Source organism: Cebus imitator, unplaced genomic scaffold (genome assembly GCF_001604975.1).
Source record: "Cebus imitator isolate Cc_AM_T3 unplaced genomic scaffold, Cebus_imitator-1.0 Scaffold161, whole genome shotgun sequence".
Classification (NCBI taxonomy): Eukaryota; Metazoa; Chordata; class Mammalia; order Primates; family Cebidae; genus Cebus; species Cebus imitator.
In genome coordinates, this window is record NW_016107476.1 from 2,309,389 (window position 1) to 2,335,074 (window position 25,686).

Below are 25,686 nucleotides of genomic sequence, written 5' to 3' on the forward strand. Positions count from 1 at the left end.
ACAGAGCAAGACTCTGTCTCAAAAAAAAAAAAAAAAAAAAGAAAAGAAAAGAAATAATGCTTAGAATAAATTGTTTTTTTGAGACATGCACAAACATTCCTTCCTTTTGGGCAATCACATTAAGAAGGAAAGTGGAGAATACATGTGAGGTTTACCTGGGGGAATTTTTCAAGCTACACATCTCTCCTCCACAAATAGATATATTGCTTTTTGTTCTCTCCCTAGAACACTATAGTGACCCACATCGATTGTATGTAGTATGCCATATCCCGTTGTGTGTCGGGGTTGCAAAAAGTTAACAGTTGTTGTTTGAGATTTATCATTGGATAAAATGTTCCCAATTAGAATTTTACAAAAACATAAGACGTTTTGTTTAAATTACATTATTTATTTTTTAGATCATCCCTCTTAGTCCTGCATGCATTGTTAGCACAAAAAGTTGAACTTGATCACAACTTCCTTTGAAGAGAGAGTAGGTACACAATGACCATCTGAAGAGTTTTTCCACGGATGGACCAAGAATTTCAGACGTTGGTAACACTGTCAGTAACCTACACAATGCTTAATACAAAAAATTTACCAAATATCCTGTTTAATGTAAACAAGGCAGGAGGCAAAACAGAGTATTACAGTAACACTATTTTACAGGGCCCAGAAATGTGATTATCTACCATGTTTTAACACATCAAGTGTCACTATGACATGCACATTGGATTTACTATACAACCCAAAATATAATTTGTGGTTTTAGCACTTCACTGTAACTTCTTCTGTCAATACTGATGGACTTCATAATTAAATGGTAATTGTACACTAATGCAATAATTTATGTTAACATTACCATGAATTTATGAATTCCATAATTTGTGCCCTGTAAAATTAAGTGTAACAATCTTTACACTAGCAACAGTGTAAGCGAGCTAAGAATTTTGGTCCATATATATATACATATATACATATGTACATACCCAATAATGTACAATTAAACCAAAAAGCTATGAATCCACTCACAGCTTCCATATTGCACAAACAGATACATTATGAGAATGTTACACAGTAAGAAGGTGAGTCCTATATGACAATAGGCTAAGACAAATCTGAGTTCAATCCAGTAAAGAATGTGGCTCATAACTAAAAACAGACCCAAAGACTATATTGTGAGAAAGTTTTTTAAAATGTGCATATTGATACCAACGTGAAGCAAGGCTGAAACTCGCTTGGGAACCTGCTATGGCAATCAATTGTTATGGTGGTGCTTTCCACTCAACACAGGGCATCCTAGTCACTGTTTTTGCAAGTACTGAGTAACAGAAATAGTCAGCTGTCAGCAGACAGTAAGAAAGGCTAGTGATGCAGTACAATGTTTCACTAACAACTGAACTCACTGTGAGAGCTTGTACTGGCTCTAGGTCTGAACTAAATATAAAAGAAAAAAGAAGAAAAGAAAAAGAGAAACAAATGAAATCTTAAGCCTTAGCAGATTACAAATTAATTACAATAACTTAGGAAAATTATATTTTCAGAAGCAGCATACACATACACAAATATACGAGTTAAAGCTTTTCTGAGCTTGGTTTCATGGATTAGTTATAAGGTCCCATAGTGAAATCAAGGATAAAAGAGTATTTGGTTTCAGAGGTAATATCATTGCTACTACACCTATTGAGCACTAGTAAAACATTAAGAAATCCTAGTATCTCTTAATGCCTTAGTTTAAATACGTGTACATCAAAGTTGACTGTTACTACATCTAGAAATGGAAATGCTGAAGTGTTCCTCGTACAAAGTGATTTAAAAAATACAGCAAACTGAATAATGCCTTTATAGCATTCAAAATGATTTAAAGAAAATCATGCACAAAATAACTATCTCCCACTTTTGTTTCTTCTTTGTTTTGCTTAACAAATATCTTAGAATAAGCTAACAAAGATTTGCATGAAATTAGAAGTTTAATCTTTTTTGCTGTTTTAATAGTGGTAAGTATTCTAGAGCTGAAGCGATTCATAATCTTTTAATATTCTGTTCTTAATAAATAGCGAAAACAAACTATAAAATGAACCAGAAAAGCTAATACAACAAAATGAGCAGGTAGGTGTAAAACAAGCCTCTGTGCACACGCCACACAATGTATATATGCAAACATGCTACATGAAATCACGTCCTAAAGGGGTAGTGACAGTTCCCTACAAGCTGGAACCTTTGATGGCCTATTGCCCCAAATATCAGTTAATGGAAAGATAAAGAAAAGTGCTGCTGCTTAACATTTCAAATAAAAACAAATAGCTTAAAAGCAGTATTTGAGTGATCGGCGTCACTTAAAAGAAAAATAGAAAATGGACTAGCAAACACGATTTTGTCTATCAAGTATAAGCATGCTGTGCCCAGCGCAGCTTTGCTGAACTACAGGTTCCTACATGTATACCCATTCACATACATGCCCAATTTCCCCAAATCCTCTAACATGTAAACAGGACATTTAAAAGTCTGTTTTCTTTAATCTCTTTAGAATCACTTAAAACAAAAGACTGAACAAAATAGAAAAAATGTAAACATCAATGAGCCAATGGCATTTTGATTGCTGCCTATGGGTTATCAGTCAGCTCCCCAACTAGACACTACCATGCATTTCGATAAGAAAATCAAATTATAAAGCAATTTTATAAAGCAATTTTCTGAGAGGGAGAGAGGGGGGGAAAAATGGTTCGAGACCCAGTACATGTTACTTAGCTTAAAAAAATACAATTTTAGCAAACACTACCAATGGTCAACATAAATTCAACATTGTTGTGAAAATGACGCAGTTGAAATAAACTGGGACCCATACATGAAGAAAATCAATCACTAACATGGCTGTGTGCACAAAAGAGTAAAAGAACACTTCTTTAAAAATATATATATATATATATATATTATATTAATCAAGGATTTCTTTATCATATTAAATTGTTATTCTTAAAAAAGCTGAAGAAAGTTAATGGTGCTCTATACATTTTTATCTCCTATAATCAATTCATTCAATGGTTTCTGAATTGTAATTTTTTCTCATTTACAGTTTTTTTCAGTTTGTGTGATAAGAATTCTGACCTGAAAATGTTATAAAATTAGTGATTTTTTTTTGCTACTTATTAATCCAAAAGAATACAAGCAATTGAGTCCCAGAGAATGTCAAAATGCCTTGCTACCTAAAAGGATATTAAAATAACAGAAATATCATCAAAGTCATGACATCAGAAATATTGCAGCTTTTCACACAGTCATTAGAAACGCTTATTTCCTGAAGTTCCTTTGATTGTATCCTGGATTCAACAATGTGCAATTTTATATATAGAACCATTACGATAAAGCCAATGAAAACATTATGCAACATTTTACCTAGAATGTCCACTCAATAGGTTCTTAATGGTTCTGTCCAGTTTACAGCAATACTTTGTTTTAAAAAGGCTTTTTATCCTCTTGTGGCTGGGTGGAACTGAGTCTTTTTTGATGACATGTACACAGTAGTTCTGTTCCCCTAGTTACTTGAAAGATGTTATTTATGGTGTGGAGGAAGCATGGTATTTCACAAATGCAATTGCCGCCAGCTCCTTACAGAACTCTTCTAACACAATCACACCCTCTAGCAGTGTGATGTGGTCAATACTGGTAAGGGAAAAACAGACAATCGATCAGTTCAAGATATCAGCAGATCATTAAGTTCACTGAAATTTTTGGATTAAAAAAATGTAAAACACCAACTTACATAGGGCCCTCAGGTTCCAAACCAAGTAATCGCTTTCTGACTAACAGAAGCTTGGGAGTAAAGTCTTGAATACGCTGGATTCGAAGCATAAGGTCTCCAACAACCTGTATCACAGAGGTAAGGCACTTCAGTTCCTGAAATCAACTACACAGATAATCTCAGGATTTAAAAAAAAAAAAACTTCATTCTCTACTATTTAATAAGGAGTGTGAACTTTCACTACTCATATAATCATCTTTAACCAAGGACTCATATCTAATTCTTTAAAATAAAAGTTATATATATGATTTTAAATAATTTTTAAAATAAAAGTTCAGAATGTTTAATAATTGCTTTTAAGCAGTAGATATATTTTTCATTATGTCACACTAACTGCATACAATGATATAAATACTAACTGAACAGATTTATCAATCCTAGGGAATATAACAGAACTAGTAACTCACCCTGACAATTACAGAGAATAGAGATCTACAGCCAGAGGCGAGGTTCACGTAAGGATCCAAAAGGTACTCGTGGATGTGTGGATGAGGGAAGAGAGAAAGTCTAGATAACACCGAGGTTACTTGTAAGTTTACATCATATGGCTATGGAGAGGTAAAAAACAGAAAGACATTTAATCATAATGTATACCTGTGCACTTAATTTACTACTTCAATTTATCTTTTTAAGAAAGGAGAATCTGGCCAGGTGCGGTGGCTCACACCTGTAATCCCAGCACTTTGGGAAGCTAAGGTGGGTGGATCACCTGAGGTCCCAAGTTCAAGACCAGCCTGACCAACAAGGAAAGACCCCATCTCTACTAAAAATACAAAATTAGCTGGGTGCGGTGGCATATGCCTATAATCCCAGCTACTGGGGGGCTGAGGCAGGAGAATCGCTTGAACCTGGGAGGCGGAGGTTGTGGTGAGCCGAGATCGTGCCATTGCGCTCCAGCCTGGGCAACAAGAGCGAAACTCCATCTCAAAAAAAAAAAAGGAAAAGAAAAAAAGAAAGGCGAATCCACCATCTTCCTCCCCCCTCCACATGCTCTTCTGCAATGAAAATATCTACAACTAAACTAGCTCTCATCATCTCAGTCAAATTACATACATCACAGTCCTAACACTTAAAAAAAAAAAAGATTTAAAAAGCAAGCTTATAAACACATAAGGACAAATAACGTGACATAGTCAGAATGTTAATTTTATGCAGATTGATTCAATTAAGGAAATTGTTCCAGAGGTCACAAAAAAGCACCAGTGTGTCATGTATAATATTAAATACAGAGGACCCGTTGAGCAGAAGACCAAAGAACCAGAAGGGAAGATATTACATCTTTTTAAATATAGTAATAGAATTTTAGAAATGATATTCCTCATCTCAGATTATTCAACTACTACCAATTCCTAAAAACACATATACAGTAAAATAAAGTCAAACAGAACCTTAACAACAGAATGAAAGTACTTGGGGATAGAACTGATGATGACCGTATGCCTCAAAGTGAAGGAGAAGGTTCAAAATGGTGATTACAGAGAGGGATCACCTCATTTCTTGCATGACTTAGCTTTCCTCAAACAGCTATACATCTGTGTACAGTTCCTCACACTTGTTTTGTATGTAATATCGCAATTTTACTTGAATTCTAGTTGTTTGTTTATTCTTCAAAGAAAGGGGCCTTACAGAGTATGTCAACATCAAAGCAAATGGCAGACTACACAAAGAGTTGCTACTACTTGCTCAGAACTGAACCACCTGCAAACCCTCAATCACAGCAAATGGCAATGATGAAGTGAATCCCTGGCATTTAGTGGAGAATGCTCACGCATGTGCCAGTTCTGCTACAGACTTCTGCATTTTACTATCTTTTTAAAATCACCTCAGCTACAAACACGTTTTGTTACATAAACAAAAACTCTCAAGTCTTATGCTGTCAGGGTGTGGTGGTTCACAGCTGTAATCCCAGGACTTTGGGAGGCTGAGGCAAGTGGATCACCTGAGGTTAGGAGTTCGAGACCAGCCTGACCAATATGGTGAAACTGTCTCTACTAAAAATACAAAAATTAGCCAGGTGTGGTGGCAGGTGCCTGTAATCCCAGCTACTCGGGAGGCTGGGACAAGAGAACTGCTCGGGTGGGGTGGCGGGGGGTGGGGTGGGTGTTGCAGTGACTGAGATCATGCTGTTACACTCCAGCCTGGGCAACAGAGTGAGACTCCATCTAAAAAGAAAAGAAAAGAAAAGAAAAAGAAGACAGAGAGAGAGAAATAAAATACAAGCAAGTATCACCCTTAGCAAAAATGTTTAGGAAAGAAAGAAAATAAACCTAGGCCAAAAATGCTTAGCTTCCCAGGACTTGTGTTTTATCTTTGAGATCAGACTATACCATGTTCTTACTAAAAAGGCTTGGAAAATCAAGGGTTTGTTTGTTTTTTATTTTGTTTTAGAGACAGGGTCTCAACTATGTTGCCTAGGCTAGTGTGCAGTGGCTATCCTTAGACACAGTATTCTTAGGTTCAGTCCTACAGCCCTGAACTCCTGGGCTCAAGCAAGCCTCCTGCCTCAGGCTCCTGAGTAGCTGAGATGACAGGTGTGCCCCTCAGCACCTGGCTCAAGAGTTTCAAAGACAAAAGGTTTTAGGCTGGGCTCCATAGCTTACTAGCTGGAAGTCACATAACTGAGACCAAGGATTCCTCATTTGTAAAACAATACCAGAAATCTGTCTTATCTAGGATACAGGGTTACAGGAAGAATGATTGAGATAGTGTATGAATCAGCTCTGTGCTATGAAGTGCTATCTGGTGAAACTGAAAAGTATTTTAAGCATTTTGGATATTCTGTTTTCAAAGTATTATTTTGTGTCAGCACTCCACAAACTATAGAAAAAATGCTCAAGTATGAAGATTCAGGGTGGAGCTTTCAATTCAGAAACTACTTTTTAAAATTTAGATTATTTTTTAGTACTTTTGGTCAAAATTTCTAAATATTACTGTCTTGATACTCATTGTTATTACCTCTTGCTTGTTAGCTTAATCAAATTTAAACTACGCCTAGCAAACTGGCTCAAACACACACACACACACATACACACACACACACACACACAGACACACACACACACACACACACAACTGATGAATCCTGGCTACCCAGGAGGTTTGCACAGCCATGATATGTAGGCCATAATACCTATTGCCAGATTTGTGTACTTTGGTTGTCAGGTTTAAACCAACCAACCAAGCAACACTAGAAATATAGCATGTTATTAAGAGGTTAAAAAAAAAAAAAGACCTGGTCTCTCATATAGATTATTGTTGGAAACAATGCTGACTAAACTCTAATATAATGAAATACTTCCTATATTATAATTTCTTCATTTGACTTTCTGGTTATTGAAGACAGTCTACTTAGTAAATTTCTTTTATAACTCCCTATGCTCACATAAATATTTAACTAAAATGACGCTAAAAAAGAACAAGTACTTTGTTCCCAGAACCAAACAAAAAAAAAACAAATAAATAAATAAAAAGAAAAAGAACAAGTACTTTAGTTTACAATTGAAAATTAATTCCAAATTGGTCAATTCAGTTTCTATACTGAGGAAAGTACTATGCTAGTTGTGTTATTTCAGGTTTATATTCCAATGGGTCAGGCATTTCAAAGCTCTCTCATCACCATGCTTATGAGCCAATGAGAGATGGAAGGAGGGAATCCATAATCCCAAATTCATTTATCCTGACAGTCGGATGAGATGTACATAGCAACATGTCAGCTGATGGTGATTTTTATCCACCTTTAGAGGAGTGCATTAACCTTTTTTATTTCACCTCTCCCTTATGAAAATGAGTATCATTCACAAGCTTTGTCTAAAGAGGCAGGTTCATCTAACACTATTCTGTAATTTTGTGGAAACCAGAGTGTTCAAGATTCAATCCAAAATGACATTTAGGGTCTTCTAAATTGAGCATCTGTATTTGTACTAAATGTACTAACTAAAAGGCTAAGGAAGTCATAAAAGGAAAGCACTTCTGATCATCTCCAAAATGTGTTAAGGATATTAAGGCAATGGCCTATCATGAGAAGTAAAATAAACAATGCTGTAGCAGCTGTCAGGCCAAACAAATGTTTTTAACATACAGAATGCATCAGAAATGTGCCAGCTGTTGGCATTCAAGCTTCAAGAAAAAGTCATCCAGTGGAAAAGGTAAGAAACCAATCAAAGTACTTTATTGAAGATCTACTAAGACTTAAGATGATTCCATGGTGAAAGGCAACAAAATAACATAAAAATTAGTATTTTTAAATGTATTACCTGATCAAGAATTCTTCCCATTCTGTCGAATAGCACTTTCAAAAAATGGCCTTCAAAGAAAGCTGCTTCTAAATTGCACTTTTCCAATGCTTTTGGAGACCCAGGCCACTCCCATCTTAAGCAGATAGCACAGTAGTCCCGGAACTAGGGGGAAAATAGCATGTGAATCATTAAAGAACTAACAAAAACAAACTGCGATGAAATAGAAATGATTTCCACAAATAGGCATATAAAAAACCATTTGAATGCATAATGTCTGCTATGCTTGAGGTACCAAGGGAGAGGGGGAAGAGATGATTCAGATCTTTCTGTGACTAGGGGCACAGGTAAGATATTAGCTGCTGGTACCAATATGAGTTGATGAAAAAAAGACATATTTTAACTTTACTAAAATACCTCTAACATCTCTTTCCTTTAAAGGAATTTAACCCTTTAGTTATTTTCATCACAGATTTAGAGGACATTTAAAAAGCAAAGTCAGACCTAGCCAAGTTTTCAAATTTATTCTAAAATGGTTTACACAACAGATGAACTGATGCATGTTACCTGAGAAGACAAGCCTGCCGTTCCTAGAATGGATGTGCACTAGGCATAATGTTATGATAGGATCAAACAGTGCTACTCAAAGGTGGTCCATGGACCAGTGCTGGTTCTCAAAGTGTTCACTGCCATCCACAATGAGATGAGCACAAAAAGCAAGAGCAAGCACTTAAAAACACTCCTAACAACTTGACTACGAAGAGTTTTATGTCTGTTGAATCTAACTATAAAATCATCAGGGTTTGTATTGTCTTTTTTTTCTTTACATTTTTCTATACTAGGAATTCTTTTCTTTTCTTTGAGACGGAGTTTCGCTTTTGTTACCCAGGCTGGAGTGCAATGGTGTGATCTCGGCTCACCGCAACCTCCGCCTCCCGGGTTCAAGCGATTCTCCTGCTTCAGCCTCTCAAGGAGCTGGAATTAAAGGCATGAGCCACCATGACCGGCTAATTTTGAATTCTTGTAGAGACCAGGTTTCTCCATGTTAGGCTGGTCTCAAACTCTGGACCTCAGGTGATCTACCCACCTTGGCCACCCAAAGTGCTGGGATTATAGATGTGAGCCACCATGCCCGGCCAGGAATTCATTTTTACTGTATTTTACAAAAGTGTTGGTCTGTGACAAACCGGAAATAATTAAAACAAACAAACCCTGGTCTTTCACTACAGATAGTTATCACTGGAACAAATAGTATGAATATGTATAAGCACAAGAATATTTCATATAATAAAAATGAATTTTAAAAGTCCTTCCCAAATGAATTTAATCAAAAGAAATTTAAAGCACTGTTTTCTCCCATATTCATTCCCTCTTCAGATTCTCCTGATTTAATAAAGAAAAATTACTTTGACCTCTCTAGTTTAGAAATTACCTGAAATTAAAACGGAACATATTATTACCATGAAACACTAAATTCAACTTTTAAAATTTAGAACAATTAAAAAGCCTGTTTCTTCAATATATTACAAGTTTTAAACTCTTTGACTTTCAACAGACTATTTTCTACATAAAGCCAAATCTCAATTTTTAATAAATCATTTTTATATTAATACCTCTTATATTCTGACTTGGAAAGTAATATTTTAATTTCTTTTATCCTTCTTGTTTTTATAATATTTCTGAAACAATCATAATAACTGAATTTGTTATCACAAAATGGAAATGAGATAAACTTTACAGAAATAATAAAAACAGTTTAAAAATGCAATCGGTACTGCTGAAAGATATGTTTTACTTTTATTGTGTTTACCTGTTATTTGAATGTTACTTGCTACTCTATTAATTTATTCATTTATTAATGCCGATGAATTCATGTATTAATGTGGACTTGAGTTAAAGTATTATGAATTAACTACGTGCATATGCAGATTACTTATACATAATAGCATACTTCAATCCAAATAATTTAAATAAAAATTAAATGTACATTTTTTAGATTTGAGAAATTTCAAAATTTAGACTATTTACCTTTTAAAATTCACTTTCAAAATGTGAAATATTTTATTCTGGTTATTTATTCAACAAATACTAAATAGTTACTGATATTGTAAAATGTATAAGGCTCTGCACTACATATTTGTGGGATTCAATGGTAGGTCAAGCATGAATCCTACCCTCGAGAGACTGATTACCTTATAACCCCTATACAAGAAAGAAAACAGAAAGGACCATAAAAGATCAGAGATAATGCCACGAGCATAAAGACAAGTAGTTACCTTTACTGCTGGGGAGGCAGAGGAGGAAGAGGGTAAAAAGAATAAATCACGAGGTGGCATTTAATCTGGATGTTGAAGACAGTGTAGGAATATAGATATCACATTGTGGGTGAGAAATAAGAGGAAAACTTGTAGGCAAACAGAATAGCATCAATAAATGCATGTAAATGTTATATCTGGATAGTGAATGAAAGTCATAGCAAGAAATAAAGATAGAAAAACTGGAAAATTCATCCAAAAAGATCCTGAATTCTAAGATTTGATGTCTAAGTATTTACACTTTATGAGTTAATAAAGTGTAAGAGGTTCTCAGATCCACACTTGAATGAGATTAATCTGTTAATGGCTTCTAAGTAGAAGGAACAAACTGAGGAAACAAGTTATGAAGCTATGGTAATCCTGGCAGAGGTAATAAAATGCAAACTAGGATTCCAAAAGCAAAAATGGAAAAGGGGTAGACAGCAGAAATATATAGTACGGGAAACACTGATACAACTTGGCAGTAGACTAGAGGCTAAGGAGAATGGAAGATGAATAAATCCCAGACAACTCTGAAACACAAACCTTGGATGACCAGAAGGATGGATGTGCCACTGACCACAGCAGGAAACAAAGGAGCAGATGCAGTTTTAGAGGAATCAATGATAAGTTTTACTTTGGAAAGATAAAGTCTGAGGTCTCAGAAGAACATCTAACTGGCTGAGGCTAGAGCTTTGGGGATACTTCAGATATGGAATTCATGATAGAGATGAATGCTAAACCAAAAGAATATTAAAGGAATGAAGACAGAAAAGAGGGCCAATGATAGATTTTTTTTTTTTTTTTTTTTGGCCACATCATTAATATGGCAGACAGAATAAAAATGACACCTGAGACCTAAAAGCTGCAGGAGCAAAGAATTATGCTGCAGAAGCCTTAAAAAAGATAAAGTTTTAAATGGCGGGGGCTGGGGGTGGGGTTGGGGTTGGGGGTCGAGCAGCGGTTTAAATAAGCTCAGCGAAGTTACAGGATAGAAACTCAATACGCAAAAACCAGCGGTACTTCTACATTGGGAAAGAACAATCAGAAATGAGGTTCACAAAATAATTTCACTTACAATAAAGAATAAAATGCTGAGGAATAGATTTAAAGAAGAAAGTGCAAGATTTGTACACTGAAAACTATGAAATTCTGTTGAATAATATTAAAGAAAATCTGAGTAAATAGAAAAATATTTGGTGTTTGTGAACTGGAAACCTTAATATTGTTAAGATGGCTGCACTCCTCCCAGCGATCTACAGATTCAAATTAAGCCTTACAAAAATTTCAACTACTTTTTTTTTGTTGTTATTGTTGTTTTGTAGAAATGGACAAAGTAATCCTAAAATTCATATGGAATTGTAAGGGACTCCAAATAGCCAAAACGATTTTGAGAAAGAATCAGGTTGAACAATTCATACTTCTCAATTTCAAAACTTACTACAAAGCTGAAGTAATCAAGACAGGGTGGTGCTAGGATACGGACAGATACATACGCCAGTAGAATAGAATGGAGAGTCCTCAAATAAACTTTACACTTAGAGCCAATAAATGGAAAATAGCCTTTTCACTAACTGCTGCAGAGACAACTGGATGTTTACCTGTAAAACACTATGTACAATAATTAACTCAAAATAGATTAAAGACCTAAATGGATAAAATAAAACTATGAAATTCTTAGAAACTTACGTGAAAATCTATGTAGTCTTGGTTAGGCAATGATTTATTAGGTATGTCAGAAAAAGCACAAAGTAAAAATAGTTAAGTTGTACTTCATCAAAATTAAAAACTTTTGGCCAGGTGCAGTGGCTCACACCTGTAATCCCAGCACTTTGAAAGGCCAATGGGGGCAGAATCACTTGAGGCCAGGAGTTCGAGACCACCCTAGACAACATGGTGAAACTCCATCTCTACTAAAAATACACAAATTAGCTGGGTGTGGTGGTGCACCTGCAATCCCAACTACTCGGGAGACTGAGGCACGAGAACTGCTTGAACCCAGGAGACAGAGGTTGCAGTGAGCCAAGATCGCACCAATACATTCTTGCCTGGGCAACAGAGCTAGACTGTCTCAAAACAACAATAACAACAACAACAACAACAAAAAACAAACCAAAAGTAACAAAAATAAAAACTTCTGTGTGTAGAAGGATACTATCAAGAAAATGAAAAGGCAACTCCCAGATGGGAGAAAATATTTGTAAATAATATATCTGAGAAGGATCCCCTACGCAGAATATATAAGGGATCATTAGAACTCAACAATAAAAAGACAAGTAGCCCAATTAAAATACAGGCAGAGGATTTATTTTTTTATTTTGGGGAGGCAAGGTCTTGCTCTGTTGCCCAGGGGCTGGAGTGCAGTGGCACCAGCATAGGTCACTGTAGCCTCAAACTCTGGTGCTCAAGCAGTCCTCCTGCCTCAGCTTCCAAAGTAGCTGGGACTACAGGTGGATGCTACCATACATTGATAATTTTTTTTTTTTAATTTTTTGTAAAAAGGGGATTGTCCAGACTGGTCTCAATTTTCTGGCTTCAAGTGATCCTTCTGCCTTGGCCTCCCAAAGTGCTGGGATTACAGGTGTGAGTCACCGCGCTTGGCCAGGATGTATTCTTCAAAGAAGAGTACAAGTGTCTGCTAAGCACATGAAAAGGTACTCAACATCATTAGTCATAAGGAAATGTAAATCAAAGCCACAAGAAGACATCACTTCACACCTACTGGGGTAGCTATAACTTAAAAATAATGGTAAGTATTGGCAAGGAAATGGTGACATTGGAACCCCATACACTGCTGGTGTGATGTCAAATGATGCCACCACTGTGGAAAACAGTTGGGCAGTTCCTCAAAAAAGTGAAATATAGAATTACTATGTGACCCATCAATTTTACTACTAAGCATATACCTGAGACAATGGAAAACCTGTATTCAACAAAAAAGGAATACTCACAGCAGAAGTATTCATAATAACAAAAAAGTAGAAACAACTTAAATGTCCATTAACTGACAAATAATCAAAATACTTTTACAATAAAATATTCAGCCATAAAAAGAAAGGAAGTACTGATGCATGCTTCAACTTGAATGAATCTCGAAAACATTACATTATGCTGAGTAAAAATGCCCAACACAAAGAGCCACATATAGTATGACTCCATTTTTGTGAAATGTCCAGAATAGGCAAAGCCATAGAGACAAAAAGTAGATGAGTGGTTGCCAGGGGCTGGGGGTTGGCAGGGAGGAGGAGTCAATAAGAAGTGACTGCTTGATTTGCACAGGGTTTCTTTCTGGGGTGATAAAAATCTTCTGGCATTAGTGATGATGGCTGCATAACATTGTGAATATACTAAAAAAACATTAAGTTGTACACTTTAAAATAGTTAAAATGTTGAATTTTATCTCAGGACAAGTTTTCTTTGTAGGAGGAAGTTTTTTAATACAATTTAAAAAATCTTACAATGTAAAATGCTATAAGGTGGAAAGAAGAATGAGAAAGGCTCCTTAATTTAGTAACTAAGAGCAACCCTTCGAGCAAGTCGTCTGAGTGAGGTAGAAAGGTAGAGTGCAGGGGCTGAAGGAGCGAGCGCTGGGCAGCAGGGACTATACTTGAATATCACTGTCTACATCAGAATGAAGGAGAAAAGAATAATGGCCTGTGGATGGGGATCGAGTATGCGTGGTGGGTAGAATTGTTCAGATATGTTTTGGATCAGTAGGAGAAATGGATCCAGGTGAGACATAATTTAAAGTGGGAAAAAATTAAAAGAGCATAAAGAAATCTTGACACAGAGACACAATCAGTGAAGTGCAAACGAAGGTCACTTACACAAAGCAAAAGTAGTGAGAGCAGAGACCAGACCTTATTTTTCTTTTTTGTTTGAGACAGAGTCTCACTCTGTTGCCCAGGCTGGAGTGTAATGACACGATCTCGGCTCACTGCAAACTCCACCTCCTGCGTTCAAGTGATTCTCCTACCTCAGCCTCCTGAGTAGCTGGGACTACAGGCCACCACACCCAGCTAATTTTTGTATTTTAGTAGAGACAGGGTTTCACTATGTTGGCCAGGCTGGTCTCAAACTCCTGACTTCAAGTGATCCATCTGCCTTGGCCTCCCAAAGTGCTGGGATTATAGGCGTGAGCCACCGTGCCTGGCCCAGGTTTCATTTTTAATAAGAATGAACTAATTTCCTTGGAACAGTGGTGGTAGGCAGAGTGACAAGGTGTGTGTGTGTGTGTGTGTGTGTGTGTGTGTGTGTGTGTGTGTGCGTGTGCGCGCGCACGTGCGCGCACATTCTTAGGTTTCATTTCCAAAGTTTAGTGACTTCACCTACCTGCCTATGAGCATCTCGGAGGTAGGTGTCATATCCAGTGCCCTCGACATGGTAGGAGGATTTTGCTTCATCCGGTACCAGACAAAGAAAACTTAAATGAAATAGGCCACAATTATGCAAGATGTCCATTTGCATGAAAAAAAGAAAAACAAAAAGTAAAAGTGAAAAAGATCATAATCAACAATACTCTCACAATTCAATAATAACTTTACAAGTATTAAAGTATCTGGTGATATTCTAAGTTCAGCTAGGTATTAACACAAATGGAAACCAAAAAAATGAAATTGTATGTTGTTAATTCCTTACGTTGAATGAGTTTTACAACTCACTGATTAAATATTCTCATTATTTTAAAGGTTTTATTTAAAAATTACTGATTCCACTTAAAATAGCAGTGAGCCTAAGAAAGACTTTTTTTTTCCCTCTTCAGATTGTTGTATAATGACAGATTGCCATGGTGTTTGTTAATCTCGGGAAACTGGTTTTAAGTAATTGAACTTGAGATTTTTATGTACCCTAATTTTGCATCTTGAGCCACATGCAATTTTTCTCTAAAATCACCTGTCAGAACCAGGCCTATTAGTGACAATATTGCAAGGGAAGCAAAAGAGAGAAAAAGGTTGCCACAGAAAAGGGCACTTTTAAAAAAAACATAAAACCACGAACTAACAAAAAGGAACAGCCCGACAACACTTAGCACACATGTTTTATAAATTTTATGAAACCAGCAATTCTCAATGTTGTTACGATAGGGAATTACTTAAAATTAAATCATTTATATTAAAAAAAAAAAAAAATGGGATGGCCCAGCACAGTGACTCACACCTGTAATCCCAGCACTTTGGGAGGTCAAGGCAGGTATATCACTTGAGGTCAGGAGTTCGAGACCAGCCTGGCCAACATGGTGAAACCCTGTGCCTCCAAAAAAAAAAACCAAAAATGAGCCAGGTGTGGTGGCGCACACCTGTAATCCCAGCTACTCAGGAGCCTGAGGCAGGAGAATCACTTGAACCTGGGAGACAGAGGTTGCAGTGAGCCCAGGTACAGTGGGCCGAGATTGTGCCACTGCACTCCAGCCTGGGCGACACCACAAGACTCTGTCTCAAAAAAAGGCGGGGGCGAGGTTACTTTGAGGGTTCATTTAACCATTGTTAATGTTAAGCAGAGCTTTTCTCTTAGTATCAGGTGTTGCCCCCAGGCTGGCACTTGTTACATAAGGAAGACAAAACTGACAAAATCTTTAAAGAAGATCAAGTTCATAAGAGACTTCTGTAACCATCTAAGAGCAGAGCTGTTTTATGTTATAAAAACAAGTAAAAGAGAGGCCAGGCCTGGTGGAATCACTTAAGGTCAGGAGTTTGAGACCCACCTGGCCAACAGGATGAAACTCCGTCTCTACTAAAAATATAAAACTTAGCTAAGTGATGTGCTGGGAGCCTGTAATCCCTAGCTATTCAGGAGGCTGAGACAGAAGAATCACTTAAACCCCGGAGGCAGAAGTTGCAGTGAGCAGAGATTGTGCCACTGTACTCCAGCATAGGCAACAGAGTGAGACTCCATCTCAAAAGTAATAATAATAATAAATATACAAAAATTTAAAAATTAAAAAAAAAAGAGACGGAAGTCAAATTTTATATAGCAACTCACCTATTTACAATTTTATGAACTTCAGTTTTTCCATCGTTTTTGGGGTGGTCTGGAGTAGCAGGAGGTGAAGAACTAAGCCACTCTTGGTTTGACAAAGTGTTTTCTGGTGAAATGTCAGTAAATAATGGATCTTCTTCCAGATCTCTAAGTTAAATTTAATGACATATAAAAACGATATTTTATTATGACATTTTTCTAAACCAAAAGCTTCTCTACTACGTTCCTAGAAAATGTTACATTTCTTCTTAAATAAGAACATTTTGCTAATATAAAGGATTAAAGAATAATGTATATTTTCTAGATGAATTAACATTTTATACTATTTTATTATTAGGTCTAGTGAATACACAATATTATTTGTCATATAAAAGGATGGTAGTATTGGTGCATCTAATTTTACTTTTAAGAACTTTTAAACTGTAGGAAGTATTTCTTTTGAGGATAAAGGAGATAGATAAGAGGAGAGAGAAAGTTCTGTCTCTACATGAAATGCTGAACTCATGGAGTTGGATGGAAACTTACACTGCTCCTGCTATCAGTCCATTTTCTACCACATCTTTATCTTCTGGGCACAAAGGTTTATATTCTGTATAATTTCTTTCTTCAAGATTTCTCAAGACCAAGTTGTAAAGAATGTGCTCATTGGGTTTTTGTAAAAGATGTTCAAACATTCGTAACGTCATTATGCTTATCTGAAACCGAAATTGATAAAAGCCAACTGAAAAATATCTTTAGATAAGTTATTCTTCTTGCCATCTTGTGAGTCATGCTTTCAATTTCTAAAGCCAATAAAAAGAGGTTGTATTGAAAACATCTCAAGTGTAATACATTAAAACCAGTATTCCAAAGAATCTAAGTCCAATACTAAATCACTACATAGCTTACCTCATCAGATATGTGATCACAATGCTCAATTAACCTATGCCTTAAAGGATGTCTGCTGATTTCTGCCAGAGTTTCTGGTTCCCTCTGTTCTCCAAGGATAAAAAACACCATTTCTTGAAGCAAAACATCAGAGGTCACTTGCCGAACGATGCGATGAAGCAGAGCAGTGGATGTGAGAATACCCATCTCAGAACTGAGCACAACGAACAGGTAATTAGTGGGCAAAAATGATATGACACAGTGATGCTATTTTTTTTTTTCCAAAAGAAAATAGGCTACTCACGTTTGCATTAATTGAGGTTCCATAACACCAATGAAAAATCTTTCATGAACAGCTTTGGCAAGAGCAACAGCAGCAGTCTAGAATATAGTAGAAACATCATTTTTCAATATAAAAGAAAGAACAATTTGTAACATCAATAAATCAGTTTGCACTCCCCAACTGAATTAATGTGGAAAGACAAAACTTGCTTAATGACTCTTTTATTGGTGGCATATAAATCTAAATTAGATGTTGGCTACTGGGTTACTTATATATTTTTTTTGCTTTGAGACAGAGTCTCACTCTATTGCCAGGCTGGAGTGCAGTGGTGCAATCTCGGCTCACTGCAACCTCCGCTTCCCGGATTCAAGCGATTCTCCTGCCTCAGCCTTCTAAGTAGCTGGGACTACAGGCTCCTGCCACCACACCCAGCTAATTTTTGTATTTTTAGTAGAGATGAGGTTTCACCATGTTGGCCAGGATGGTCTCAATCTCTTGACCTTGTGATTTGCCTGCCTCAGCCTCCCAAAGTGTTGGGATTACAGGTGTGAGCCACTGTGCCTGGCCTCATTTTTTCTAAATTTCCAAGAATAAGAGGAATAGGACAAAAAATTATTATGATGTCCATGTAGTATTAACATTTCCCCAAAGAGCAGGACTAAAGGCAGGTCAGTGTTACTTTATAAAGCACTCTACCATAATATTTAAGGAAATATAAAAGGGAAGAACTTGAACTTTGATTTATTCTAGAACTGTAATATACACATACAAACACATATACACTTTTTTGTTTACTTATTTACTAACCATGGTATTCTAAGACAATTCAAGTATATTTGGAGATATAAATTAGGGATTCTAATTTCACTTAGTAAATATTTACATCTTAAAATGATAAAAAAAAAAAAAAACAGAAAATTTTCAAACCTTTTGGGCTTCCTTAATGAGTTGATCACAATAATCAAACCAGGAAAGAAATGAAATTAAGGCTCGTTTTCCTGGAAATGCTGAAGCATCTTCTTTATGACTATATGAATCCAAGCTGTAAGACGAGGAAGAATTGCTGAGTCCAAAGTCATTCAAAGGTATGGACCCTATTCACTATGTATGGAAAAATGAAGGCATGTGAACACACTCAGACAGTATGGTACATTCACACAGGCAATGCTGGAGGACAGTCAGAAGAGGGTTCCATAAAAGAAACCAAAGATAAGAGAAAATCTTTTAAATAAGAGCTGTAAATAATTTTCACTTATTAAGTAGCAGAAGACAGATTAAAGCAGAATGCAGCTGCAGGAGGCCAGGCATGGTGGCTCACGCCTTTACTCCCAGCACTTTAGGAGACTGACATGGGTGGATCACTTGAGGTCAGGAGTCCATCACCAGTCTGGCCAATATGATGAAACTCTGTCTCTACTAAAAATACTAAAAATACAAAAAAAAAAAAAAAAATCATCAGCAGGGTGGCTCATGCCTGTAATCCCAGCTGCTTGGGAGCCTGGGGCACGAGAACCTGGGAGCTTGAACCTGGGAGGTAGAGGTTGCAGTAAGCTGAGATCACTTCACTGCACTCCAGCATGGGCCACAGAGCAAGACTCTGTCTCAAAAAGAAAAAAAAAAAAATGGAGCTGCAAGAGAAATAACACTGGGATAGCTCCTCAAACTCCTGCCCTCAGTGGTACCAAGTAACATCAATGAAAAGGTAGAGGTTCTCAGCTACTAGGATGGAAAAGAATGGTAAAGGAAGATCTACAAACAGAAATAGTGAGTGCCCTCTTCCTGCCCTAAAATGCAATACAGTCATAATGTTAACAAGTGGGTCTGCCCTATAGATGTTGACAGAAAATAAGAGTGGAAAAAAAAAGGAATGTTAAAAATGCAGAGAAATACAATAAAAGGTGATTATGTCAAAATATTAGACTGCATATCAGTGGTGGGATTATGGGCAACTTGTTTGTGCTGCTTTATACTTTTTAATAACTTGTGAATATTCTGCAAGAATCATATATTCCCTGTGAGAATCAAGTTGGGGTGTCTAATAGGTTGGAAGAAGAGGTGAAAGAACGAGGTAGAAGAAGAGATTCTGTCCAAACTGGCCAGGAGACAGATTAGACCGCTCTAGAGGCTATGGAAATTATTTTAAAAGGAGATTCCTTCTTTTAGGGTTTTTTGTTTTTAATAATCAGGTAAAATTACTAGTTTTAATGTAAGCCCTTAAAAACTGATCAGTTTAATGGACAAAATAAAATATCTTAATTATATAACAGCTGGATTGTTCCTACACCAATTCATTAACACTGATAAATTTAATATAAGCGTCAAGAAAATATTCCCAATTAATGATCACTAGTAGTGTTACATTTTTCAAAGATTTCTATCATTGCAAAATAGAAATGAATTTTAAAATGTAAGTGTTAGAAGTTGCCTTTATGGGAAAATACAAGTAACGGTGCTTACCCCCAGTTAATTGCTTCCACAGTTTCAATATCTAGCGGATCCACTGACTGAGGTAGGGCCTTGTACAGGGAGGCAAGTCTGTCTGTCAGTAGTTCACACAAGCAAGTGCTCTGTGTAAGGCACTTTGCAGCCGCAGGCTCTGGCAAACTTACTAACAGCATCAAGCCTTCGCATGCCTTCACAGCTATTCGGCCATCCTAAAGGGAAAAAAAAAATTCCCCTTCAATTCTTGAATTGTATACACATCAGGCTGATTGAAAAAAATCAACATAAAAGGATTTAATGTTTTACACTAAAAGAAAAATAGATTTTTTTTGGTCTATTTTATTTTATTTATTTTTGAGATGAAGTCTCACTCTGTCACCTAGGCTGGAGTGCAGTGGCACAATCTCAGCTCACTGCAACCTCCACCTCCCAGATTCAGGCAATTCTCCTGCCTCAGCCTCCTGAGTAGCTGGGATTACAGGCGTGTGTCACCACACCCAGCTAATTTTTGTATTTTTTTTAGTAAAGATGGGGTTTCACCATGTTGGTCAGGCTGGTCTCGAACTCCTGACCTTGTGATCCACCAGCCTCGGCCTCCCAAAGTGCTAGGATTACAGGTGTGAGCCACCGCACCCAGCCTTGGTCTATTTTAAATGCATATTATCGGCTGGGTGTGGTGCTTCATGCCTGTAATCCCAGCACACTGGGAAGCCAAGGCGCGTGGATCACCTGAGGTCAAAAGTTTGAGACCGGCCTGGCCAACGTGGCAAAACCCATCTCTACTAAAAATACAAAAATTAGCCAGGCATGGTGGTGCACACCTGTAATTCTAGCTATTGCGGAGGCTGAGACAGGAGAATTGCTTGAACCCAGGAGATGGAGGTTGCAGTGAGCCGAGATCGCACCGCTGTACTCCAGCCTAGACAACAGAGCAAGACTGTCTCAAATAAATAAATAAATAAATAAATAAATAAATAAAATGCACATTATTGAAATCATGTTGGGGGAAAAAAGTAAAAATCACAACTCACAGGACTTCTAGTAAGATTTAGCAAAGAATTCACTAAATTGTAATCCTGGTTTGGACGAACAACTGAGGCCTCTGGCAGTGAACTGACACTGAGGTTATCCAAGCTTGTGGACAGGTCATCCATCTGAGGAGAAGGCTCTTCTTCCGATTCTGTTTGCTCCATTCCAGCAGCACCAGACAGTTCCTCTGGCTGACGGGACTGGCCTGTATCTGTTGACAAGGAATCCTGACCTTTTAATGTATCTTCCGAAATTACATTTGGTACTCCTTTGGAAGCCAATGATTTCAACTTATTCTGAAAAGGAATGTTTTATAAGATTCACAGCAAGAACTTTTTAAGCCGAAAATAACATTTTAATGGATTTTTCTATAACATTCCACATGCCTAACTAAAGTAGCAATAAATGTTATGTGACATGAAAATATTCTGACTTTTAACAACTGTGTTTTAGAATGTTTACCATTGCATAGGAGTTTATCACACTCCTCATACTAACTACAAAATGTTTTACACGGACCGTAAGCAATGAACACTATTAACGATAATCTGACTACTGCTTAAAACAACTATATTAGTGAGGAAAAAAGTTTCAGGAGGTTTCAATTGCAGCTAATTTTTTTCTCATCACTGGACTACTGTAACTACATAGCCTCAATGTTAATTCTTATAAGATCACGGGATGGGGCGGGGGTGGTTTGCAGGGAAGGAAGTACAAACTTAAAAATATTTTAAAGTTCAAAATTATCAGCATTAAACTGAAGGTTTCCGCAAAAGCCCCCAAATTCTCTCAAATATATAAGAATCTTTTCTAAGTTTTTCCTTAAACCTCTACTCTATAAGAACACAAGAAGCTGAGCACAGCAGCCCATGCCTGTAATACCAGCACTTTGGGAGGCCGAGGCAGAAGGATCACTTGAGCCCAGGAATTTGAGACTAGACTGGGCAACACAGTGAGATCGTTTATCTCTATTAAAAAAAAAAAAAAGAAGTGAAGCAGGAAGATTGCTTGAGCCTGGGAGGTTGAAGCTGCAGTGACCTGTGATCACACCACTGCACTCCAGCCTGGGTACAGAGCAAGACCCTGTCTCAAAATTTTTTTTAAAAAAAGAACATAAGAAACTACTCAGAAGCTTCAAGGCAGAAGTATCCAAACATAAGAGCTGAAATGAAATTACACACATAGGTTAAAATTCATCATCAACTAACTTCTCCACAGGGCCTATCATCATAGAAACATATTAAAGGCTAACGAATTCAAGGTTCTACTTCCAAAGTTATATTATACTAATTATAAATCACTTTTATTGCTGTTAGAAGTATAGGTTAGACCAATTTTCTTGAGAAATTGAGTTCTAAAACATATATTAAAAGAAAACAACTCTATGGAACTCAGTGAAAACTCCAAACAATTTGCTAATTTCCAAGAAAATCAATGGCATATTGGCCAGGTGTGGTGGCTCATGCCTGTAATACCAGCACTTTGGGAGGCTGAGGCAGATAGATCACTTGCGGTCAGAAGTTTGAGACGCGATTGGCCAACATGGCAAACCCTGTTTCTACTAAAAATACAAAAAATAGCTGGCCATGGTGGCAATCCCAGCTACTAGGGAGGCTGAGGCAGGAGAACTGCTTGAACCTGGGAGACGGAGATTGCAGTGAGCCAGGATCATGCCACTGTACTCCAGCCTCGGCAAAAGAGCAAGATTCCACCTCAAAAAAAAAAACAAAAAACAAAACAAAAAACAAAAAACAAAACACCAATGGGATATCATAGTCTTTATGAAAGTAAAACATTTCATTCCATTTAAAATACTAGCAAATTGTTGGGAGAGGTGTCTCAAATAAGAACAGCAAGAGGAAGAATGTTAGTATAGCACTCCTTCCTCAAATCAATGTTTCTCTTTCCAGATACAAAGGGTGTTAAAAAAAAAAAAGAAAAGAAAGACAGAAAAAATCAATGTTTCTCAAAGTATGACTTAAGATTGTTGGTATCCTGGTCTTCTGTGGGGCTTAATAAAAATGCAGATTCCTGGGTCCCATCCAGACCTGCTGAATGAGAATATCTGGAGGTGGAGCTAAGGAGTGTGCATTTTAGAAAAACTCCCTAGTGTATGAGAAACTGTGGCTTTAACACATTGGTTCCTACTAAAACTGTTCCTCTTCTGTTTTAGGGATCTCGTCAATACCCACAACATAGCTGCACATATAACTCCTAAATCTCTTAAACTTCCCTCCCAAATCAGAGATTTGCAATACCGAATACCTGCTAATTATCTCCATCAGGAAATCATGATGACTCAAAGCATCCGGAACCAAAATTACCATCTTCCCCTCAAAATAAGCTCCCTTGGAGCCCCTGTCTTTCCACTAGCAGTAGGCTTATTGATTCAGAAATTTGACCATTCAAATCATCCTTTCCCAGCTTCTGCATCTGAGCAGTTACAAGACCATATAGAGCCTACCTCTAGTCTGAACATACCCACTTCATTCCAACCCATTGCTTCCAACTTGATTATAGTCCTTGTTACTTCTTGCCTGGCTTACTCCATCAGTTTCCAAATTAGCTTCCCTGCTTTTACCTCTCCTCCGAAAGAATCCGCTGTATAAAATGCTGCTGCCAATTTAACTTAAGGCACAGATACCATCTGTAATAATAACATCCCTGCTCAAAAACAGTTAATGGCTCCCCAGTAACTACAAGTGAAAATAAACTCCTCATCCTGCCATTCAAAGCCTTTGACAATACCTAGTCTCTATCTGTTCAGGTGCTGCTTGCCACACATCCTAATTATACTGTTTCCTGAACACACCAAAAACTTTTATATCTTCATTCCTTATGTTCACCCACCCTAAACATCTGTCAATGCGAATTTCTTTTTTTAATTTTTATTTTTTATAGAGACAAGGTCTTGCTATGTTGCTCAGGCTGGTTTCCAACTCCTGAGCTGAAGCAATCTGCTTGCCTCAGCCTCCCAAAGTGCTAGGATTATAGGTGTGAGTCACTATGCTTGGCCTCATGTCAAAGATGACCTCTTCCAGGAAGAGGTCCTGATGACCTAGAGCTGATGTATCTCTCCATCCTACAAGCACTTAAGGAATTTACTTTGTATCTTTCCTTTGATTCTCACTTTACTCTACTTTAGATTACAGTATCTGAGCATTCATCTACTGTCTTCACCAGACTGTAAACCCCTTTAGGGCAAAGACTATTTCTAAGTCATCTACCATATATATTTAACCCACAATCGATGCAAATATGGGCTGATATTAATGAACAGAGAGATGCCATTGCAGGGAATACATGCTTGAGAACTGCAAAGCACTTTTGTTCTTATCTATACTTATAAGTAATAAAATTGCATTTCTAGCTGGTCACGATGGCTCATGCCTATAATCCCAGCACTTTGGGAGGCTCAGGTGTGCAGATCACCTGAGGTCAAGAATTTGAGATCAGCCTGGCCAACACAGTGAAACCCCATCTCTATTAAAAATACAAAAATTAGCCAGGCGTGGTGGCACACGCCTGTAACCCCAGCTACTTGGGAGAGTGAAGCATGAGAATCGCTTGAGCCTGGGAGGCAAAGGTTGTGGTGAGCTGAGATTGTGCCACCTCACTACAGCCTGTCAGACTGCCTCAAAGAAAGCAAAAACAAAACCAAAATCCTACATCTCCCTAAAGATTCATTCATTTAGTAAGTGTTAACTAAGCAGTTACTATGCATTGTGCTAGATTCGAAAGAAGCTGTGGGGACCCAACATTAATGAGACAGAATCCTTGTCCTCAAGGAGCGTACTGACTAGCAGGAGAAAATAAAATGCACTTAAATAACCAGTGCTGGGGGGACTGTAATAACTGACACTAAACACATACAAATAGTCTTATTCATTAAAAAAATGCAGACACCTACTACCTCAGGCTTTGGAGAATATGTTATAAAAACACTGCACAAAGCAGTCATGTCACTAATTCTGAGTGGTATTGTTTGCAGTGAGGTTTAAACGTAAATGCTTTTCTAAAGACAGGTACATACCATGTACCTCACCATGAACATTATATAAGCCTACATATTTTGTCTGCTACTGATCTATGCTAGGCACTTGGAAAACAAGTTTCAGAGGTTTTTGAGAAAGAAATTCTCCAGGCTTAAGTTTTGGGAAAAAAAAAAAAAACCTATGCCTTCAACCAACTACACTAAGTTTAAGAAAACTTTAGCGAAACTGAACTTTGAGAAGAAAAATCTCACAGCCAAACTATTTCTCATAAGTACACAAAAACCTAAAAAACTCTAATACCATTATAAATCTTCAGAAATCCAAAATCATAAGATTGTTCTACCATTTTGAAGCAAATATAGAAAAGATGATATAAAATATAATGCACATGACGAGAAACTCATGATACACATGACGACTGTTAAGGGCACTCATCGTCCTTAACACGACCTAGAATTTAAATTCACGAAATCTTGCAGCTTAGCTGCTTACCTAACTCCAGTTAAGAGTCCAGAATAGAATGCTAAATTACTTAGTAATGTAAAATAGAAAACAAAACCCATATATTATAAGAGTGGCTAACATTTAAAAATAACACAGACCCATAACAAGGTCTGAAGTTGAGGCAGCAATTAAGAGCTTACCACCCAAAAAAAGCCCAGGTCCAGACGGGTTCACAGCCGAGTTCTACCAGACATACAAAGAGGAGCTGGTACCATTCCTTCTGAAACTATTCCAAACAATACGAAAAGAGGGAATTCTTCCCAAATCATTTTATGAGACCAACATC

The 25,686-nt window shown here is 37.1% G+C and overlaps 1 protein-coding gene across 1 annotated transcript in view; it reads right to left on the reverse strand.

Annotated features, from left to right (window-relative positions):
* Positions 1 to 367: 367 nt before the first annotated feature.
* FAM160B1 (family with sequence similarity 160 member B1) overlaps positions 368 to 25,686 on the reverse strand; it is a 47,647-nt gene continuing 22,328 nt past the window's right edge. The window contains exons 6-17 of the mRNA XM_017543815.1: positions 20,904 to 21,197; positions 19,888 to 20,084; positions 18,358 to 18,472; positions 17,452 to 17,528; positions 17,169 to 17,361; positions 16,806 to 16,975; positions 16,284 to 16,427; positions 14,637 to 14,727; positions 8,032 to 8,175; positions 4,186 to 4,326; positions 3,740 to 3,843; positions 368 to 3,639 (exon numbers count right to left, since the gene is read on the reverse strand). Coding sequence (XP_017399304.1) covers positions 3,534 to 3,639; positions 3,740 to 3,843; positions 4,186 to 4,326; positions 8,032 to 8,175; positions 14,637 to 14,727; positions 16,284 to 16,427; positions 16,806 to 16,975; positions 17,169 to 17,361; positions 17,452 to 17,528; positions 18,358 to 18,472; positions 19,888 to 20,084; positions 20,904 to 21,197 — 1,776 coding nt within the window. The 3' untranslated portion in view covers positions 368 to 3,533. The remainder of the gene's footprint in view (positions 3,640 to 3,739; positions 3,844 to 4,185; positions 4,327 to 8,031; positions 8,176 to 14,636; positions 14,728 to 16,283; positions 16,428 to 16,805; positions 16,976 to 17,168; positions 17,362 to 17,451; positions 17,529 to 18,357; positions 18,473 to 19,887; positions 20,085 to 20,903; positions 21,198 to 25,686) is intronic.